This window comes from Physella acuta, unplaced genomic scaffold (assembly GCF_028476545.2).
Source record: "Physella acuta isolate Inbredline_101_S28 unplaced genomic scaffold, ASM2847654v3 ptg001058l, whole genome shotgun sequence".
Classification (NCBI taxonomy): Eukaryota; Metazoa; Mollusca; class Gastropoda; family Physidae; genus Physella; species Physella acuta.
The window spans coordinates 1,333,801-1,355,190 of NW_026732575.1; the positions used below are offsets into that span (position 1 = coordinate 1,333,801).

The 21,390-nt window shown below is 33.8% G+C and overlaps 2 protein-coding genes across 2 annotated transcripts in view; both read right to left on the minus strand.

Moving 5' to 3' along the window:
- Positions 1-1,992, minus strand: part of LOC131955222 (fibroleukin-like) — a 41,377-nt gene extending 39,385 nt beyond the window's left edge. Inside the window, exon 1 of the mRNA XM_059319243.1 lies at positions 736-1,992. Coding sequence (XP_059175226.1) covers positions 736-1,977 — 1,242 coding nt within the window. The 5' untranslated portion in view covers positions 1,978-1,992. The remainder of the gene's footprint in view (positions 1-735) is intronic.
- A 12,511-nt stretch (positions 1,993-14,503) lies between these two features.
- LOC131955236 (ficolin-2-like) lies at positions 14,504-20,957 on the minus strand. Its single transcript, XM_059319259.1, has 4 exons — positions 20,830-20,957; positions 19,963-20,079; positions 19,462-19,581; positions 14,504-15,851 (listed from the first exon to the last, which is right to left on the minus strand). Exons 1-4 carry the CDS (start codon positions 20,938-20,940, stop codon positions 15,474-15,476), a joined length of 726 nt encoding a protein of 241 aa, XP_059175242.1. The 5' UTR covers positions 20,941-20,957; the 3' UTR covers positions 14,504-15,473.
- Between the last annotated feature and the right edge of the window lie 433 nt (positions 20,958-21,390).

Below are 21,390 nucleotides of genomic sequence, written 5' to 3' on the forward strand. Positions count from 1 at the left end.
GTAATATCTACTGTATATTATTACCTAGCAAAGCACTAGATACCTACACAACCACGAAGAATATATACATACACATGCATATGTGTATATGTTACGGTCAAAGCCCGAAGTGCGGCCTAAGCGCGGATTGGCCGGCCAATCCGCGCATTGGCCGGCTCTCTTGGCCAAAGCCTGAAGAACTTAGCACTAAGATAGTTTTTCGTACATTGGCCGGCCAATGCGCGCACTGGCCGGGACGTACTGGCCAAAGTCCGAAGCGCTTAAACTTGACAGCGTATTTTGTACATTGGCCGGCCAATGCACGTACTGGCCGGGATGTCCTGGCCAATGTTCTATCTAGACTAAGTTGTGATCGCATTTTCATTATTCTGGGTGCGTTTTCATTGAGAGTAACGTATTGTTTAGCTCTTGTTTGTATAGCATTCAATATGCAAGGCGACATGGATCAAAAGGGCCGTCAGACCATGAGACAGATATAGCAGATAAACAGTTTTATAAACAGTTATTGATTTTGCAATCTTCTTTTTTAAAAAATCACCAGCTGACATTTGTCAGAATATTATCTGAATACATAAAAAAAATTACAAACACATTAGTTTTTCTACATTTGACGCAACTAAGCATTGTATTGATGTAAGTCTAATTCGAAAACATGCCATTCCTGCGTAAAATACTGGAAAATGCCAAATTGAGAGTAAGCAGAGTAAGATGATAAACAAATTATATTAAACTTACGTGTTCACCCTTGAGCACAGGGCCAATAATTCCATGTAATCTTTTGACTTGGGCACTAATTTGATCTGATTTAGTAATCAGGTTTTGAATGGTGCTGTTCATCTCTTCCATACTGGCGTGTATATCGATGTCAGTATTGTTTAGTAGTGATACAGCTGTTTTTAAATCGCTCAGTGCTTTTGACTGTGTCTCTGCCAGTAATTTGTTGCTTTCACCCAGTTGTTGAATGCTTAGATTTTGACGTTGTTCCAATATCGCTGTGCTATTTTTTAACATTTCGTTAGTAAAATTTAGTAAATCTTTTTTAAAATCTTGCATGGTTTTTGTTAGAACTTCACTTTGATTTGACCTTTGTGACAAACTCTGTATATCAAGTGATACATTAACCAAACTGTAGTTCAGTCTCTCCAGTTGTTTGTGTACATTATTGTATAGGCTTGATACGTTTTGTACTGACATATTGTGTATTTGAAGGGTTTTATTGTTTTCATCTATCTGTTGAGTTGATTTTAGTAATTTTTCAGTTAAGTTGTATTTAAAATGCGTGAGCTCTTGATTTGTGTTATTTAAGGTGTTCAATCTGTTAACAACGTTGTTCATTTGATTTTCAAGTCTCTGAATTGTAGATCCTTGGGCAGATAACAAGCTATTTAATCTACTTTCCATGACATTGGTTAGGTTAACTAAAGTTTCATCACTCTTCTCCTTTGTTAATTCTGCTGTATGATAACTAAGGTTAGAACGTTTGTCATTTGTCAAAAACTGTAAATTCATCTTCAAGTCAGCTCTGTTTAACATATCAGAATCTTTAAAAGTTTTTAAAAACTCTGACATTCTATCAATTGTTTTATCAAACTCTGGAGTTTTAGCCTCTAAGGTCATCAACATCAGCGGCTTACGATTGTCTTTGTGAACAGGTTTTGTTTTATTTTCTTTCATCTCAGTGAGATACCTTCTATTTGTGTAATACACATCACATCCAAACACTGAACTAAAACAATCGGAAGGTTTTGTAAATGATACGATCAATTCTCCGAACACTTTTGAAAACTTTCCATCAACTTTTGATCCAGCTACTTTATAATCTCGAACTCTTGAATCTGATACAGACGCCAACACAATCTTCCCCTCTAATTCACTGATCCTATAGACTGACATGTTGACAAGAGCAGAAATGTCATTATCTTCTCTTGTGTTCTCCACACAGTGTAACTTGGCACAAAATAAATCTTTACCCTCCATATAATATTCTCTTTGTGTTGAAATGTCAAGACCTGGAATGTAATGAAATAAAGCACTGAAATTGGTCAAATTAAAATATTTAAGAAATGATTTTCTTTTAATACTTTTACTGCATAACATCTATTGCAATTCCTTCATAGTAAAATAGCCGACAGAAGTATATTTAATAATTGCAAGAAAAATTAACTTTACAAAAATGGTATCGTATACAATTAGTTGTAGCATTATAATCCGTGGTAAACTATTATGGAATAATAAAAAAAACACTGAAATCGGAGAAATAAAATTATTTATGAAATGAATTTCTTTTACACTTCACGCATAACAACTTCCGAATAGTTACATCTATTCAATTCTTGCGTAAAAATTTTTTGAAAGAAATCTATGTATTAATTGCAACAAAAATTAAAGTTGCAAACGTGAAAATGGTAATTTGTACATTAAGTTTTATTATTGTAATCTTGGTAAATTATTATTAAATATTTATTAGTTGATTTAAACTATTAGGACAAAGTCAGTAACTGAAAACACGTAGGACTATTTATCCACGTGTGTGTAAACACACTACTTCTCAAATTACATAGAACAGAACTTAATACATAACTACGTATAAAAGTTGGCTAGTAGTATACAAAAAAATCAATTTAAAAAAAAATAATTTGTGTATTATAATTTTTAAATGTAATATCTGAAACGTGAAACAAACGGCAGGCCTCAAAAATCATAAATATATCCCTTTTTTCTGTTTAATAAAAAATGAATCAAAATTGAAATACTTTGTAATAAGCGAGTACAGAATTGACGTCGGCAATGATAACGGCGTAATTTGTATAAAACGGGTAAGATTGCAACTCCAATAGTTCCGATTTCGGTGACTGGTCAAATGATGAACATTAGCTAGAAACCGCAACGCACCGTAGAGAAACTAAACATCTAAGAAACCCATCAACTGCTACCTTACAAATTTCTATTGGATGGACAAATTCTAGCGAATCGCATCCAGAAAGAGAAGCTTGATGATTTTCGGGTGAACAAATAAAATGACCCAGAACATAAAACAGACAATAATGAAGTGTGTTGCGGGCAATAACGTCGCAAAGTACATTAAAAGTACAAATAAATGAATAAACCATATGACCCAAAACATATAATAATGACGTGTGTTTGAGGCAATGACGTCGAAAAGTACTTTTAAAAACAATCGGAAGATATCGATTGATCGAAAAAGATAACAAAACATCTTTAAAAAGAACTGTTAGGTTTGTTACTGATATATTAAAAAAAAAACTTTCTTGCTTAAAGCCACTAATTATTGTTTTTAATCAGAATATTTAGACCGATTATACATTTTAGTTTTTGGACGAGGTTGAATTCAGGTGACTAAAAATTTTGAGATTGGTTCCATGAGGTTGTAACCTAACTCAAGCTATGGAACAGTAATGAAGACTTACTTAATCATTTTGTCCATGCTTTAAAAACTAAAACAATTGTTACCTAAAAATATACAAATTATCAAATGCATCATTCGCCATCTAATTTGTGATGCAGATATAATACAAACGTACTCACCGCATGTGAACATTATATTTACAACCAACAGAGCCGTCACTAAAACAGCAGACATTGTAGAGTTGTATCACACGAACTGGAGACTTCTCTAAACCGCTGCTTCTGTTTACTTGTGAGTATATTGCCGTCTATTTATAGCACAAAATTGTTACAGATGTCAAAGATGTGTTGATAAGACACTTAGGCGTTTTCTTCCTTAGAAATTATGCCATAAACAATTACACTGCTATAAAGTTTCACGTTGCGGATCTCAAATAATATTTTATAACTACATATGTCGCGCCGACCTCATATTTTTACAATGAATTATAAGTCATTCATTTTGGTTTTTATAAACGATTTTATTTTATGTTTACAAATATAAAGTAGGTGTTTTATAATGCACAAATTAATACTATTAACTTACTCCTTTGTTTTTTAATTTAACTTTTCAATAAATTGAAGAGCTTCTTGTTTGTCTATTTTATAATAGTTTGAAGAAGCCACCTCTTAAAAATAGTGGTAGTTAATTAGTAACAACAGCAAATCAAACAAAACGTTGAATTTGATTTTCACCAGTACATATCTAAATATATCTAGTGGTTAGATATTCAACTAGCCCTCACTTGAGATCAAAGATTGACAGAATAAATTCGATCGTCTCATAGTTGATGTATCAAATATTAATATATTGGCCAGAATGACTTCTAGAAAGACATTCTAATACATTTTGTGTCTCGTCTAATGACTATATATTTAACTAACAACACCTCTAGACTTGAATAAATTATTGGTTAATACGTCTAACGTCAGTTAATACAGGTTAGTAAGTCAGAAGGCTAATTCACGTCGCACCTGTGACGGCTTAGACAAACTTGATGAACAATTATAAAAAAAATGGTCGAGCAGAAAGCTCTAAATATAACTAACCAATATGAACTTTATTTAAGGTTAAACACGTTTTTTTTTCAAATCAATTGATATTTGTAAAAATTATTTTTAAAAAAATACTTTTCATCATCATATTGAGAATCCCTGAATTGCATGAATGAAGTAAACATATTATACGTAAGTAATTAGCGTGGGTGTGGTAACTTAGCTTCCCACCAGTATCACGTTACATGCAGTGACCGAAAACAACTCAAGCATCGAGATAAGAGGTCAGCTGTCTACTTAAACGACCAGAGTGCTGGCATATTACGAAACAAAAATAAACATGTGATTATATCAGCTGCACCTTTGACCCTGCAGTAAAGTTCTTTTTTTGTCATACTTTTCTCGCGGTGTGAATAATGATTTTACAAATATTCTAGAAAATGTTGAATTTTTTTTCTAAAAACATATTAAATATGTAATGGTATTTAAACAATTATTGCATAATTTACAGTATGAAGAAAGTCTTTTTAAAGTTAAGGAAAATTCATGCACTTTTTTCACATTATCTTATCCTTACACACAAAAAATATTTAATTAGTCAAAGTGCATCGTTCAGTACTTTCATTCCTATATCCTATACGCATTGGTTGTAGTCGAATAATAGAAGATATACAAATTGCATGGTTTGAACATAAATTGAGCAATATAGTATGTACCATTGACAACAGAAAGAAAAAGTGTTGACATTGATATTATTGTAGATTTATGACGTTGTGTACGTCCCCACATGTCTAGATGGTTTAATTGAGCGTATAGTGATTAACTCACGCGTCATAGCACAATTATGTACGCGCAAGTCGTTCCTGGCCTACTTTAAAGATCTAAGTGTAGGACGCACTAATATGTGTTTACGATTTCGCCTTGAGCTTCTCATGTGAGAGTAAATAGTAAATATCTTAAGGACTAGGCTATGGGTGTAGAATGTAGAATGTAGATATACATATCTTATTTTAATGCTCGGGCTTTTTTGTTTGTTTCATTTAACACGATACCAGTAGGAAACGCTGTTTTCAGATGATTATAATAAAACTTTATTTTATAAATAACCACTGTGATAAGGCGACCAGGTCTAGCAAGTATATCCACTTTTGTTAAATTAATTTTTAATTACTAAACCATTGTTTCCAGAGGAACGTTTATGGAATGTGTTAACGAAATCGTTGCTTTAGAAGTTGCTAACATTTGAGATACCCAATTTGCTACAAATCCTAACACAAACAAGTAAACAAACGGACGTTGCAAAATAAATAAAATCGTGTAATTAAACACACTTGTTTTTCTTTAAAAAAAACTAACTTGGATAGCTCATAAGATCTCTTACATATTATTGCGGCCTATATTTTTTTAAAGAAAGCAAGTTTTTATATTTTCTGTTTTTCAATTAATTAAAAAAATGTAGTATCAGAAGATTTTTACGTAACCAGCAATTAATAACTGAACTCTTTTAGGTACAATTGTGTACTAAAAATCGTAATATTTAATTTTATTTCTATGAAGTGCAGTTATATTTTTCTTAACGTTTCAACTGGACACTCTATCGACCCCGACCCTATGGTAACTAGTCCGATAGCGATACAAGAATCTCTGACATTTATTTCTCTAACATACAATAGACCCATAAAAGTAATTTATCTCTCACGCTGAAGATGAGAGAAATTAATTTGTAAACAACAAAGACAATAGCCATTTCTCAATAACACATACAATAGACCCACAAAAGTAATTTATCTCTCACGCTGAAGATGAGAGAAATTAATGTGTAAACAACAAAGACAATAGCCATTTCTCAATAACACATACAATAGACCCACAAAAGTAATTTATCTCTCACGTTGAAGTTGAGAGAAATTGATTTGTAACCAACAAAGACTATAGCCATTTCTAAATAACACTGTCTGGAGAGCTCGTACAATATGCGTAAATGTACGCCTCCACCCCAACCCCCACACCTTTAATCTTTGTAAACACTGCGAACGGTTTTTACCAGTCACTGACTGGAAAGCGTATTATTGTACTGTTACACAATCAAGGGAGATTAATTTCAAGTTAAATCAGCGAATGAATCCTGGTATCCTTATATTTTCTTAACTTTTACCATGCATCATTCAATACTAAAGGTTGTAATTTGTTTTAAATTTGTTCCTACTTTTTTAAAACCCAAACATCAAGGCCACCGCCCTTTGTGGATACCATCCCCCCGCCCCCAGCTCGATCACTGACATCATATGCTCTTGGTAGTCACCGTGTCGCAATGACATGCATAAAAAATGGCGAATATTAAAATAATACTCATTGGAGTTTAGCATCATATAAAGGGAGGCTACAGCTAAAATTATCCACTGGCGATGAGAAGTTATCTACCTTGATAGAGACAACTACTGAACAGGTCTATTTCAGTCAAGAAATAAAAATCTAATTTATGACAAACACTTTGTTTTGTTTTATAATGATGTTTATTTTTATTATAATTTGATAATGCAGATTTTATATATATATATATATATATATATATATATATATATAATATATATATATATATATATATATATATATATATATATATATATATATATATATATATATATAAGATATTGTATTTGATGTGATCTTTTATTAATTATATATCTTGAAAATTGTTATAAATAGACTCTTAATACCATTATGTCTCCTCCTCTCCCGGCTTTATGCTACCTCCATCAGGTAACGGTACACACATAGACCTGGTGTCCAGCGTTACCGCAGCGCTGACCAGGCCTCGACCTGGGACTGCGGTCAAAGGGGCGGAGCCTGAGTCAAGTGACCAGCACGTTAGGGACACTAGTCCACTAACTTTACCTCATCCCTTGAACATGTTATATTTGGTGTTACCGCGCTTACCAAAATATAATCAAATATATGAATGAGCCACAGCACTTATTCTCCACTGATAAAGTTATTGTTATTACAAGCCACCGTGTGAAGAGAAGGAATGTGTGGCTTTGTGTGAAGGCTATGGAAAACGTACTTGTATTGAACATTGTTATATATTAATCACTATCTTAGAATGAATTGTTATCAGATCTTGATCTACGTGCGGTTTTTTTTTTTTAAATTGGTCCGTTAAAAGTGGTGGAAATTTCACACATAATGACTGACGAAGCACTACGAGGAAGTACGAGGAAGCGAGTTAAATAAAAGCTATAAAAACTTGTGTGGAATGTGCAGCAAATCAGAGTCTCAAAATTCCGTTTAAATGTCTGTTTAGCTCGAGGTGTGCCCATGACAAGCAGGCCAACACCGCTCACCATGATGACGACAGATGCAAAAACCGACAACACGAAAGCCCAAGCCAGGCTGGTAGAGTATAGCGCCCAGCACACCTACGACACCTGTGATTAGATTCACGGGATTAGGATTAAGCTAAACACAAGAAATTAAGATTAAACAATAGAAATCAGGTTAAATCAATATTGCTTGAAAATTTAACAAAACATTTGATTAGGATTAAATCAAGCACAGTATAGTATTCAAACTTTTAGGCGAGTTAATGTAGAAATCTAAATAGCTGGTTCATCTAATTGAAGGCTTCTCAAAGATTATCATGGCTCTTTTGTTCGCAATGTTTGTCTTGTTAAGGTATGTAATAGCGTCAGGATTAGTCCAGGCATGTTCTTGGGGCAACTGAGGCCTAACATTGAATCACGAATGTATGTTGCATGAGGCCTGACATTCAAGTCTAATGGGAATGTAATCTTAGACATAACGGGCGACAACAACAGTTGTAAAGCTGTTCAAAAGTTCATGTCTTAATATGTTTATATGTTCATATATTCATATGTTCATATGTTCATGTGTTCATATGTTCATGTGTTCATATGTTCATATGTTCATATGTTCATATGTTTATATGTTCATATATTCATGTTTTCATATATTTATATGTTCATGTGTTAATATGTTCATGTTACCTCTTCATGTCAAAAGAAATAACAAGCTAATAAATCAGACGAGGCACAAATGACACACGTTATGAGCAAAGATGTGTTCACTACCTCCCAGCCCCCCCCCCCCCCGCCCCCATCGAATCTCCATTAATCATTAATTTTCACCGAATCATATCTTACCTCACAATTTGCCCATCCCCCCATCAAATCTTACTTCACATATGCCCCCCCCCCCTCAGCAAATAGTACCTCAAACACTGCGTCCCCCCCCCCATCAAAACTTACTTCATACATTGCCTTCCCCCCCCCCATTTCATCTTAACTCAAACACTGCCCCTCCCCCCCCCCCCCATCAAATCTTACCTCCCACAGTAGCCGCAACTGCTGCAAGCCTGAGAGCCAAGTTCTGGTAGATGAGAAATCTGTTCCTGCGGACGTGGACGCAATAGGAAAACACCACTGCCGCCACAGATATGCCTTCAGCAATCAGAGCAACAACTTCCAGAAACTGGGTCGTTAGTGGGCTCACTGGGTGTGTTGGGAGGTTAAAGTTTACATCACGTGACATGTACTTGGTAGTGTTATTGATAAAATACACACCCATTCAAGTTGTTTATAACAACGCACACGTTAAGCACGTGTGTTGGGTACACTAAAAAGCAGCTTACCAAGCAGGTTCTTTGAGCACCACACGTAGTCCTTGCACATCCACAGCCCCGTGTAGACGTGGGTGTAGAAGGCATACAAGGCTGACCACGCCGTCCTTGCACATCCACAGCCCCGCGTAGATGTAGGTGTAGAAGGCATACAAGGCTGACCACGCCGTCCTTGCACATCCACAGCCCCGCGTAGATATAGGTGTAGAAGGCATACAAGGCTGACCACGCCGTCCTTGCACGACCACTGCCCCGCGTAGATGTAGATGTAGAAGGCATACAAGGCTTACCACGCCGTCCTTGCACGTCCCTTTCTAGCATGCCATATAACTCGAATGTCTTCTGTGTTATTAGATGCTGGATGTCATTACAAGCTTTTTCAAAACTTATATAATAGTATATTTAAAGGCGTTCCTATCTACTGACGATTCTCATTTGTTTAGCAAAACAAATTTGCACGGTGTACGATCTATTCTCTCTGAAACCAGTTTTTTCCACGATCTATTCCCTGTAAAGCCAACTTCTTGCTCATGCAACAACTATTCCATGTCTCTGCAGCAATACTTTACACTTATTCCCTGACACACTGACAGAAAGTAAATGCATGTCCAGTTTTCACATTTAGTCACCTTTCCACGATTTTCTACAGTTAACTCTGAATGCTTGTACATCGTTCGTGTGTGACGTGAATTGTCTATGACGAAAATGTGTAGGCATGGAAAAGTCTGTAAACGAGGGAGTGTGTGAAGCAATGTGGTGTGTCGTCAACCTCGTCTACCTACTCGTCAGTTTTTTTCCCTGTCATGTGTATTTGTGATTGATGATAATTATGCACCAGTGAAACAGATTCTCGTTGTGGATTGTATTTATTTATAATTGTTACACCTGGCCCAAACGAGCCAAAAAATACATAAGAAGCCGAGTGTAACATCGTTGGTATTTTTTTTTTAAATTTTAAAGAGAATATGACCAATCTCATGGAAAAGCGATCCTTGACGTCAAGTCTTACGTTATTTTATTTGATATATTTTGTCGACAATATAAACAAGAAGTGTGTGTTTGTCTACCTTTCCTGTTTATTGTCTGTCTACAGATGCTTGTTCGTTGGGATAAAGCTAGCGCCACTAGTAGCTCCCAGTTATTGATTGTTGTGAACACACGGAAACGCCTTTCGAGTGATCCGATGCGTAGCGCAACATATAAGACAAACAACCACAAACGGGTTACAAAACAAGACTGAATGAAACAAAGACTCGTTGAAAACTAAAAGAATTTAATAGTATATACACTATCTACACCTAACACAGTCTAGTCTAAACACAAAATACACAAGCTAGTAAACTAAGATACAGTTGCTAAAAACTAGTATAAACCTAACCTATACTAACCTTGGAGATCTGGACGACACTGAGGCAATCAATTCTTAGATGGGTTGGTCTTTATTTTCTTGATAACCTGCGTATAGGAGTCATAGTTTTACGGCATTTGTTAAAGTAGCTATAACAGCTGTCCACTAATCCTACAGTGAACCTAGTTGTAACGGCAGGCAATTACGGTTTTTGTAAACTAGTCATATATTACGGCATTTGTTAGAATAGCTATAACAGCCGTCCATTTTGTAACTTGTTAGAAAAGCTATAACGGCCGTCCATTTCGTCACTTTTTGGAGTAGCTATAACGGCTGTTCACTAATATTACACTGTACTTAGTTGCAAAGACCGTCCATTACGGAACGTTTTAAACTAGAAATTTTGGCCGTCTACTACGTCACTGTTAAAACTAGCAATGACGGCCGTCTGCTACGTCACCAGTGAACCTGGCTATAATGGACGTCCACTACGACACATAATAATCTACCTAAAATGGCCGTCCACTTCGTCACTTGCAAATTACACTTAATAAATATTCTGTGTAACAAGGAATATAGGATATAATTCTGTTTAAAACGTTCTACAATTAATCTACACATTTAATTAAACTTCAGAGTACTTAATTAAAATTCTACAGAGAGAAAATTTCGAACTAGAGCAAGTATCACAAAGGTTGAAGCGGTAGATAAATGATACATGTCGCACTACCATTGATATCTTTTTATGTAAGCTTGACAAATATAGGCGGATCCAAATGATTAGTATGCACTTTAAATAAAAGCTTGTAAAAATACACAACTATTAAATTAAAAATCGTATTGTTCGTACTTTGTTCAAAACTGAGACAGAAATTAAAATTAGGAAATGAATTCCAGCAGTTTCCAAATGTATTCAGAATTTTATTATCAATATAAAGACGTACATTTTCTATTGACTAATCTCAATTTTCCCTTTAATAAGTAATTTCAAGGTGTTTCAAAAAATAATTAAGTTTATTTGCAATTAAAACATTAAAATCCAAACACTTGAGAAATCGATGTGTTAATTCAGTCGGCCAAATTGGGGTTTTGGTTTACAGAATAAAATGCTTTTAAAAATATTGTTGCGTGATTTTTATCATCCTCATCACCTTTTACCGTCGATACCCAGGGTAAATGGGGCCGCTAGAGAAAGCCAGTCTTTCACAACTTTATCTGCTTTTGTCAGTAGTTTTCTGTTGTCTGTATCAAAGTCTCCCTCAACCTTCACAGTCCACTTAGTTTTCTGTTGTCTGTATCTAAGTCTCCCTCAACCTTCACAGTCCACTTTCAGGTTGACAATCGGGCGCCATTACTGTAACTTAGTCTTGTCTCATCCTTAATACATGGCACATTTAGCGCCATCTTTCTTCAGTTAATTCTGATACAGTTTCAATTTCTCAGTCTCCTAGAAACCTATTATTAAAGATAGTCTACGGCCAGTGGATGCCATTTTTCGTTCATAAAAAGCATCCAACTTTTGATATCCAAGTAAGAGTTTAAACTATACGATTACTATTACATGCTACATAAGTTAATAATAACAATGATAGAGTAAACATGCAACTAATTATGAATATACACACAATGAAATGCACTTTATTTTGGTAAATATGTAATATATTCTAGTTGGTTCATACAAATATAAGCATATTTTAACACGCTTAATCAGCCTTTGGTTTTGATAATTTATTCATACGTTTTTCTTGCTCTTTAGTACATGAAAACTTGTTTCTAAGTCGTTTTTATGAAGTTTTGAGGGTTAGGTTTTAATGAATGGTATACTGAACGCTTTATTGATTGAAATTTTTTTTATATGTAGTCAGAAAAGTTGAATATGATATATATTACGTCATAAACAAAGTTATATAGTATTTCTCCTATGCATTACAAGTTATATGATATTTAATATTCTTCGAGAATCAATCTAGAGGTTTTTAATAAACACATGCTTTTTCTGCTTTACGGAAAACTTTACTTTTACTTTTATAGACTTTGCTCCAATCATTTATATTATAACCATGGCGAAAAGGAAATGTTAAAAAAAAACATACGGATGTTCGTTTACAGAATATTTTAAGACAAATTCGAGAGCTTTACATCGTGCTACGCTAAAAATAAAGCGGGCGTGATCTCCCTAAACTTTCTCTAATATACTTATGTAACACTACCGGGGACGGCAAATCGGCATATAAATATAATTTTAATCAATTTTGAATTACTTATTCTTTTTCCCTTTTATCCGCATGTTGTTATTGTGTTTTTAAATTTTTGTGAATTAAAAAAAAACTGGGGAAATTAAAAGTTCAAATTCTAGACGCAGTCATATCCCCTTTAATATCACACCTACTTGAAAACAGTTTAGTAGCCTATAGGCCTAAATGTTAAAGGATTTTTTTAAAAAATTCAAATGTTTTCTTCGTTTAATCGTGTAGTAAAAAAACAGTGAAAATTAAAAGTTTAATTTCCTTTCGTGGAATCTTGAAGATATCATTTGATAATAATTAAAACATACTTGGTATCTTTTAATTAGGATAGATATCATAGTTCCTAGCAATTTATTTACTAAAACATCGATACCATTAGCTTTTAAGTGTCTGAATAGTTCAGCTCTAATGCTTTTATTATCAAATTCCTCATTGATTTTATGTGTGCTTCATATTGTACTTGCTCTTTTCTTCCAGCTTTTTCATACTTTTGTTTTAAATTAGCAAAGTTTTGGGCTTAATTTTTTATATTCTTATGTGTAAGGTTTAATAAATCCATTTTTAAATCCATCTTAGATTAGTTAGAAAAACACTGTATATCCAGCGGTACATTTTCTACTCGAGCGCTCAACTTCTAGAACAGGTAAACTCGAAAGATCTAGACCAGGAATCTATCGCCTAGAGTGGTTTACATTTAGGCTGTGCCACAAATATTTCTCCAGTAGCCTCCCCTTGTCTGTACGTTTGACGCCGCATAGAACCTTCGTATACCATTTTACCCAGTCACGCTCCCCCTACCGTGACAGCCTGCAAATGTCTTTGATGGCAGCAATACTCTGGGAACACACACATACACACGCCTTCAGAATACAAGCCAATCTCTCATTTCTAACACACGAGCATTACCATTTTAAGCTCATTATACACCATCTAACTTGTTAAAGGGAATTCTGAAAAGTAATAAAGCACGATGCTAAAATTAACTTTTAGCTAGGACCAGAGATAAAAAAAAAATAAAGCTAATACTCGAGCTAATACCTAAAATAACATTAAGGTAAAATCTTGTCAGAAGTGGTCTGGTGTCGGAAGGTCTGACCTGTATTGAAAACATTCACGTTAGAGGAACTGACAAGCTTGCAGGATTTACAGACCACATCAGCAGTTGTATCTTTAATGACAAAATGCTGATAGAAATGGAAACATTAAGTTAATAAAATTATTGATTTATCCTAGGATCACAAATTAATATCAGTACAATTATATATATTTAACATGTTTCTGTAATCTCGACATGAGTAGGAAAAACGTAGTCAATGTTCCATAACGTGAGTAAAGTACATCGTAGATGTGTGGACTTATTTACGCACTACAATTAGCCTTGGTCCTTATTGCCTTCATCACATTAAAAAATAACGAAAGTTATTATATGTTTGATAATTCCGAAGATTTTATTATGTGTTAAAAAAACAAACGAAAAAAAAAACAAATGAAATAAAACATTAACCATAAGTTGTATAAACGGATGTATTTGTAAATATATAAACCAAACAATTTATTAAACTACACAAAGGGAGGCTTGATATAAAAATTAAGTGGACGTTATAATAAAGATGTATATACATGCATACAATTGCTTTCCATTAATTGTGTGCATGTAAACTTACCAGAGGCGTATCGACCTTTCCCGGCGTCCGGGTACAAACTTTTTGATTTGCACCCCCCTCACGATTTCGATATGCGCCCCCCTCCCCCTCAAACTTTCAATTTGCACCCCCTCAACCTTTCAATTTATTCTTCCAACCCGTTTTGGCGCACCCTAAGGTCAGCGCCCGGGGACATATGTCTCCACCCGCCCCCCCCCCTCGCTACGCTACTGAAACATACTAAACAAATACAATTATAAAAGTAGGTAACTGGAAATTTCTCTAGCCTATGGTATGGAACACAAACGACACTAAATTGTTCACGGGAGATAACAATTAAAATTACCCACTTGATTTGTGAGAGTATGGTTACATACCTTGAAAACAATAATAAACGAATATTCCAATCTCAGTAACATCAAAATATTCAGAATTAAACGTTTATCTTGTACTAATATGTACTTATATGTGATAGTAGAGATTTCTCAATAAACAAACATGCTCGATATGAGATACACCAGATAAAATATTAACTACTTAAATATAGGATTTACTTAAATAATCTATTTTTATTCTACTATATGACCGCATAATGTTCACATTTATAATACAAAGCTTTACAGATCCCACATTAACAGTTACAATCTACTTAATGCGATGTTAGTGGCATATAGATCTATATCTTTCGAAAAACTATGCAAAAAAATATTATTGACAAAATTGCACAAACATTACACACGTTATTAGAGTTGAACTTCACACGATCCGAGTGAATGTCTGATTAAAGATATAGTGGTAGATGATAACTACACTACTAGTCTAGTTATGAATATGCAAGAAATAAATGACACCATCATAGTCGGTTTTTTTTCCTGGTTTAATGGCTAACACACACGGTCAATCTATGAGGAATTTCAATTCCAGATGAGTGCATACATGGCTTTATTACATCATAATAGCAAAACAAACTCTGTTGGTGTTTTTTTAAATCTTTTTTTTTAAATAAAATGTTTGGTTTAATGTTCGTTAATTTTAAACTTCTTATGTATACTCACCATCAGGAAAATATTGCCTTAGTTTAATGTTTACATCTATTTATTTTAATATGTGTAATGTTGCTTATGTTCCTGAAGATTATATAAATAATTTGATTACTGTATATCCATTGTTTTGCCATAGCATTGTTTTCGGGTTGTTTACATTCGACGAAGTTTCATCTCAACAAAGTCTAGAGAGTCAGTAAAGTCTGTAATGCTATACCAATTAATTCCTCTCGCACGAACACGACTCGCCCATTTACCGTTGACGTTAACATAGTGACAAACCTTATACCACCAACCACCTCTACTGTCGTCTACAGCACAGTTTCTACCTGACCACTCATCGTTATCAGAGTCAATGGTTGTAAACTTCATGCCGTTGTGATAACTAAACTTGTCTTCAACATTCCCACCACTGAATGACGGGTAGTTCATCCTATACTTTGCTGCTTCATTTTGTACCTTAAAACCTCTGTACACAGCGTAGTAGTCTTTACCTTTATACTTCATGTCAAATCTGAGTTCATTATAACCCTGTATTAAACAAAAAATTAGAAATATTTAGATATTGCATTGTGTTTGAAATATTGTAAGTATTGATCCCTCTATACTATATGATAATTATACATATAAACAATATGAACAATTTTCCAAAACAAATTATTACAATAATACACACACTTCTTGAAAACTTTCTTTGTAAAAAGAAATTATTGAATAAACTTATTTTAATAGTTCCTGTATCTATCTCATCATTAAAACAAAAGACGTCTATTGAGAATGGAAATATTACATTATCTATTGCCTGATTACATTGCAACTTAAAAATATATTCCCTTACAAGAAATACTATTTATATTCAATGTACTTATGGCTTTTCTAGAAATCCCTCCTTTTCATTAATCTCCATACATTGCCTGCCGTTGTAACACGCTCGCAGTTAGTAGACCCATCTCCCTTACAATATATATTACTTATGTACTTTTCCTTCTTTTGATAAGCTCAATAGTCCTAAATCTAAATCTTACAACGTATCTTGTTTGTATCTCTATAGGTATGTTGTGTAATGGGGTTAATATAAATCAGGTGAGTACAGGCGGGAGGGTGTGGAATAGATCTGTTGATAAAACCGGTAGAGGAAGAAATGACAATGGTAAATATCCTGCTGACTGCATTACACTATTCTTTAAGGTTCGATACATAACCACAATCTTTATTTTATAATATATGTTAACCTTCCTAAAATATCTAAGTAATCTGTATATCGTTTATCAAATAAACACTTCTGAAATCAACGGATCAAGACACTTAGCTTTTTTCCCGATAACAATAAAAACACGCTATGTTAGTTTGTTCACCTATTAATATACTGCATGTGCAGTAAATGCACCTTCGTCATATAAAGTTAAGATGTATAGTATTTGTTTCGTTAGTTAGCTATTGTTTTGTAAAATTTACAAACTCAACGAAATACATTAGGATGCTTCGCCATTAAAATATCAAGTTACTTAATCTAGGTCCATTTAAATGTATTTTAAATATTCAATGCCATGGCTGATGATTTAAATGTGCATTTCAGTGACATGTGTACACCAGACCCACTGTCCAATCGATTTATATTTAACTCTCAGCTTCCGAGTTTCTTGATTACAACACCTTAGATACGCATCACCGCCTCTGATATCTCAAAAATCCCTCACCTTTCTGATGTTTTGGCCCCATGACCCCATCCCTACAACCCTCGCGCCCCCTTGACACCACCCCTACAACCCTCGTGCCCCATCCTTTTTTAATCGGTTTTATTTACATAACATTCAAACAAACATTGTAATGATGTTTTAACACTAATTTAATAGTAATTTATATCTACTGTCCATGGTCCACAGCTTACATGACCCCATGACCCCATCCGTCTATCCCCCCTCCTAGTCCCCACCTCTTTTCACATGGATCTGAATTTCCTGAAAGTCATCCTTAAAATGGTTTTGTTTACCTTTATTAACATGTACGAAACTATTCAAATTCTTTCATGAGAACACTGCAAACCAATTTTTTAAAACTCCACCGTATCCCCACACATTATTATAGCTTCACACCTACCCACCCAAAACATGTCGGTACTAAGCAGTCAAAAAATCATAGCTACGACTATGCACATCGACCCTGAAGCACCACACTTTACCCCCTCCAGCTCAATCGCTAACACAACAACCTGTTCGGTTACCCCTCCCCACCCCCTCAAACGACCTTACCACGCCCCCACCATCCCCAACATCAGCTTTGATTTGTTTGTGTTGTTTTCGTTTTCTCTTGTATCTACTATTGTATCTACTATGTGACGAAATTTATGTAAAACAACTATGTGTGTTGGCTATTTTACTATAGTTTTACATATGGTGAAAACACACACCATGCGAACTGTATATTTTTCAACCAGCCATTGTTTTATTTTTTACCTTGTTACAAATTTAAACGTCAAACTAACCCAAACGCCTGGCTCGCCTTAAACCCACACATCCACTCTCTTTACGCTTCGTCATCCACCGCGACCCGCCCCTCTACCTACATGACCCGTATACCCCCATGATTCTTTTACCTACTCCAACAATCTCACCCACCCGATCAGCTTCGATTCGTTTGTATCTTGTTTTTTCTTCTCTTGTATTTTCTATTTTGATTGTACAAAATAGGATAAAATCCACTTAAACCAATTTTGTTTTCGACTATTCCACAATTTGTTATAACTTTTCACCCTCTTTTATTGGTAAAATGTTCTATACCAGCCTTTTTGAACCAACATGCTTTACGTCCAATGCATTTTATATGTTTATTAACTTATTTATCTGTTTATTTATTAAACTCTTTACAGCGCTTTTAACTACCTTTTAAATATCCACCCAAATGATGTGTGAAGTTACTGTATTTGTTTCAAAATTATAAAACACGATTACTTCTGACACGAAATGAGTATGGACATAATATTGTCTGGTTTTTTTTATCTCATAGTGGTTATACATCGCAATGAAATTGACTACATTTCTCAGGAAATAGATAATTCAAAATTGATTGAAACTGGCTAAAAAAATAATTCCGGGTGAGCCTTTTTTTTCTAGTCCCCCCACTGATAGTAACACATCAATCAATTTTCTTATGAGAAATTATCTAGATTAAACGAACGTATGAATGCCAATTGTATTACACTATCCTTCACATTCCTAATCAGTTAATCACTGCTAGTCAATAATACCCTCTCCTCTAAATGTATTGCCCTAGTTCTGTAATTCGTGTCCTCTCCTTCAAATTTCAACATATTGCCATATCTATCCATCTCCTATTCATAACCCTAAGCTTTATCTATCGCTAACCATTGTATAAATTTATCTATATTCTAGTGTCCGATAAATTAAAAAATGGGTCAGTGTCCTATTGGAGTTTTTTATTGAAGGCAATGATAGAGGAATATGACTTGAGGATAATTAAAGAGGGTGGGAATGCGAGAGGTGTAATATTATACCATCAGTGTGGCCTTTGCCGATGAAACTAAGTCAAGACATCCTTTCGAGATTTCAGATATTAAAAAAAAATAAGTGCACCTGATCTACAATTCAGTGATGATATAATGATATGAATAATGTGATCCATTGGAAAAGAAATTGTGTTTTTAGATGCATTTGACAGTAGTATACACGCAAAATGTGTTAAATGAGGTGATGTAATATAGTTTATGTCAGATAAAATCACTTAGCTAATTAGGCATGTTTCATACGCATTTACGCGTGTCATATTAGTTACTACAATGTATTTTATAGTTAATACAAGTACTACATTCTACAGTAGATGCTTCCTTAAAAATGACGTAGAAGAAACTATGATCAAACTGAGAAATTGATGTTGAACCGCCCTTATGTTTTGTGAAACAGTCATCATATAACCTAAACTATCAAGCTTGTGTACACATTTACTGAATAAATTGGTTTGTGTTTTACAATTACAAATTAAGTGATAGCAATTACATTGAGAAGTGTGTGTATGGCACAATCAAATTAATAGTCCCAATAAACACATTATTCTGTGTACCTGCGTGATGTTTAAGTTCAAAATTAAGTTTCTATGCATTGATTTCAAACTTCCATTCTTTTCTTACCAAAGATGTCAAGCTTGAAATTACATCATTTCCGATCCAAAAGTCTCCAGAAATTGAGCCAAAGCCGTTTTTATAATCGTTCCAAGTTCTTGTAAAGTTCACATCACCTTTGATACGTCTCTGTAACAAGTAACGACAATGCTAAAATAAAGTTTTAAGCAATTTGATTTGATTGATTCCAAAGAATAATTATGTTAATATAAATCAAAATATTTAAGAAATAAACAAAGTTTATGTATAAAATAACGGCAGTGGTAAACATACGTGAGTTGATTTGATTTATAAGTAAATCCCAAATTGTAAACATACAACACAAACATATTTTTATCCGAGAACAATCTTCAAAATTAATTTACTCTCAACATTATCATTGTCTATCATTTTATATTATACATGTGTTTTCAATGGTATAAATACAACAAACCTGATAGAAAAAAATGTAGGAAAAAAGCTAAATTGGTAAATGTCTAAGAATGTTTTAAATGACAAAAAAACAAAAACCTGTATAATAATCCATCCTCCACCGTCAGTCTTGGTATCACACAATGTTCTGTTAACATCTACTCCAGTAAACGTCATGTCCACTAAAATAAGATCGTTCATTTTGGTACATTTTAACTGGAGAAAAAGTTGCATATTTGTATTTATTATTAGTTGAAACGAAATTAATTGAAAACAAATGTATTTATTCAAACAGTTTTCACTACTTTTCTTTATAAATAATAATATTGTATTATCTACTGTATATTATTACCTAGCAAAGCACTAGATACCTACACAACCACGAAGAATATATACATACACATGCATATGTGTATACATATATACATATAGATATGTTTTGCGTGTTTATGCATGAATAAGTATAAAAATGTTCACAGAATATATATAAGTACGTGTTAAAAATGTTTGCCAAAGAGACTCAATTTAATATCTCGTTTATTTTACTAAACATTGTCGAGACATTGAACTACTTTATAAAAATGTGCGCTCCTGGCACAGCTTCAGCTTTAGTGAAAAGTGGTGATGTTACGTATTTTAAAGACATTCTACTAAATCCAAGTTTTATAAACAATTATTGATTTTGCAATCTTCTTTTTTTAAAAATCACCAGCTAACATTTGTCAGAATATTATCTGAATACATAAAAAATAAATAAATTTAATAACAATCATTTTAGTTTTTTTTTACATTTGACGCAACTAAGCATTGTATTGATGTAAGTCTAATTCGAAAACATGCCATGCCTGCGTAAAATACTTTAAATTTAAACTTCTTGGGAGCATTGTCATATGTAATGGCTGAACTGAAAAATGCCAAATTGGGAGTAAGCAGAGTAAGATGATAAACAAATTACAATAAACTTACGTGTTCACCCTTGAGCACAGGGCCAATAATTCCATGTAATCTTTTGACTTGGACACCAATTTGATCAGATTTAGTAAACAGGTTTTGAATGGTGCTGTTCATCTCTTCCATACTGGCGTGTATATCGATGGCAGTATTATTTAGTAGTGATACAGCTGTTTTAAAATCCTTCATTGTCTTTGACTGTGTCTCTGACAGTAATTTGTTGCTTTCACCCAGTTGTTGAAAGCTTAGATTTTGACGTTGTTCCAATATAGCTGTGCTATTTTTAAACATTTCGTTAGTTATATTTAGTAAATCTTTTTTTAAATCTTTCATGGTTTTAGTTAGAATTTCACTTTGATTTGACCTTTGCGACAAACTCTGTATATCAAATGATACATTAACCAAACTGTAGTTCAGTCTCTCCAGTTGTTTGTGTAAAATATTGTATAGGCTTGATACGTTTTGTACTGACATATTGTGTATTTGAAGTGTTTTATTGTTTGCTTCTATCTGTTGAGTTGATTTTAGTAATTTTTCATTTAAGTTGTATTTAAAATGCGTGAACTCTTGATTTGT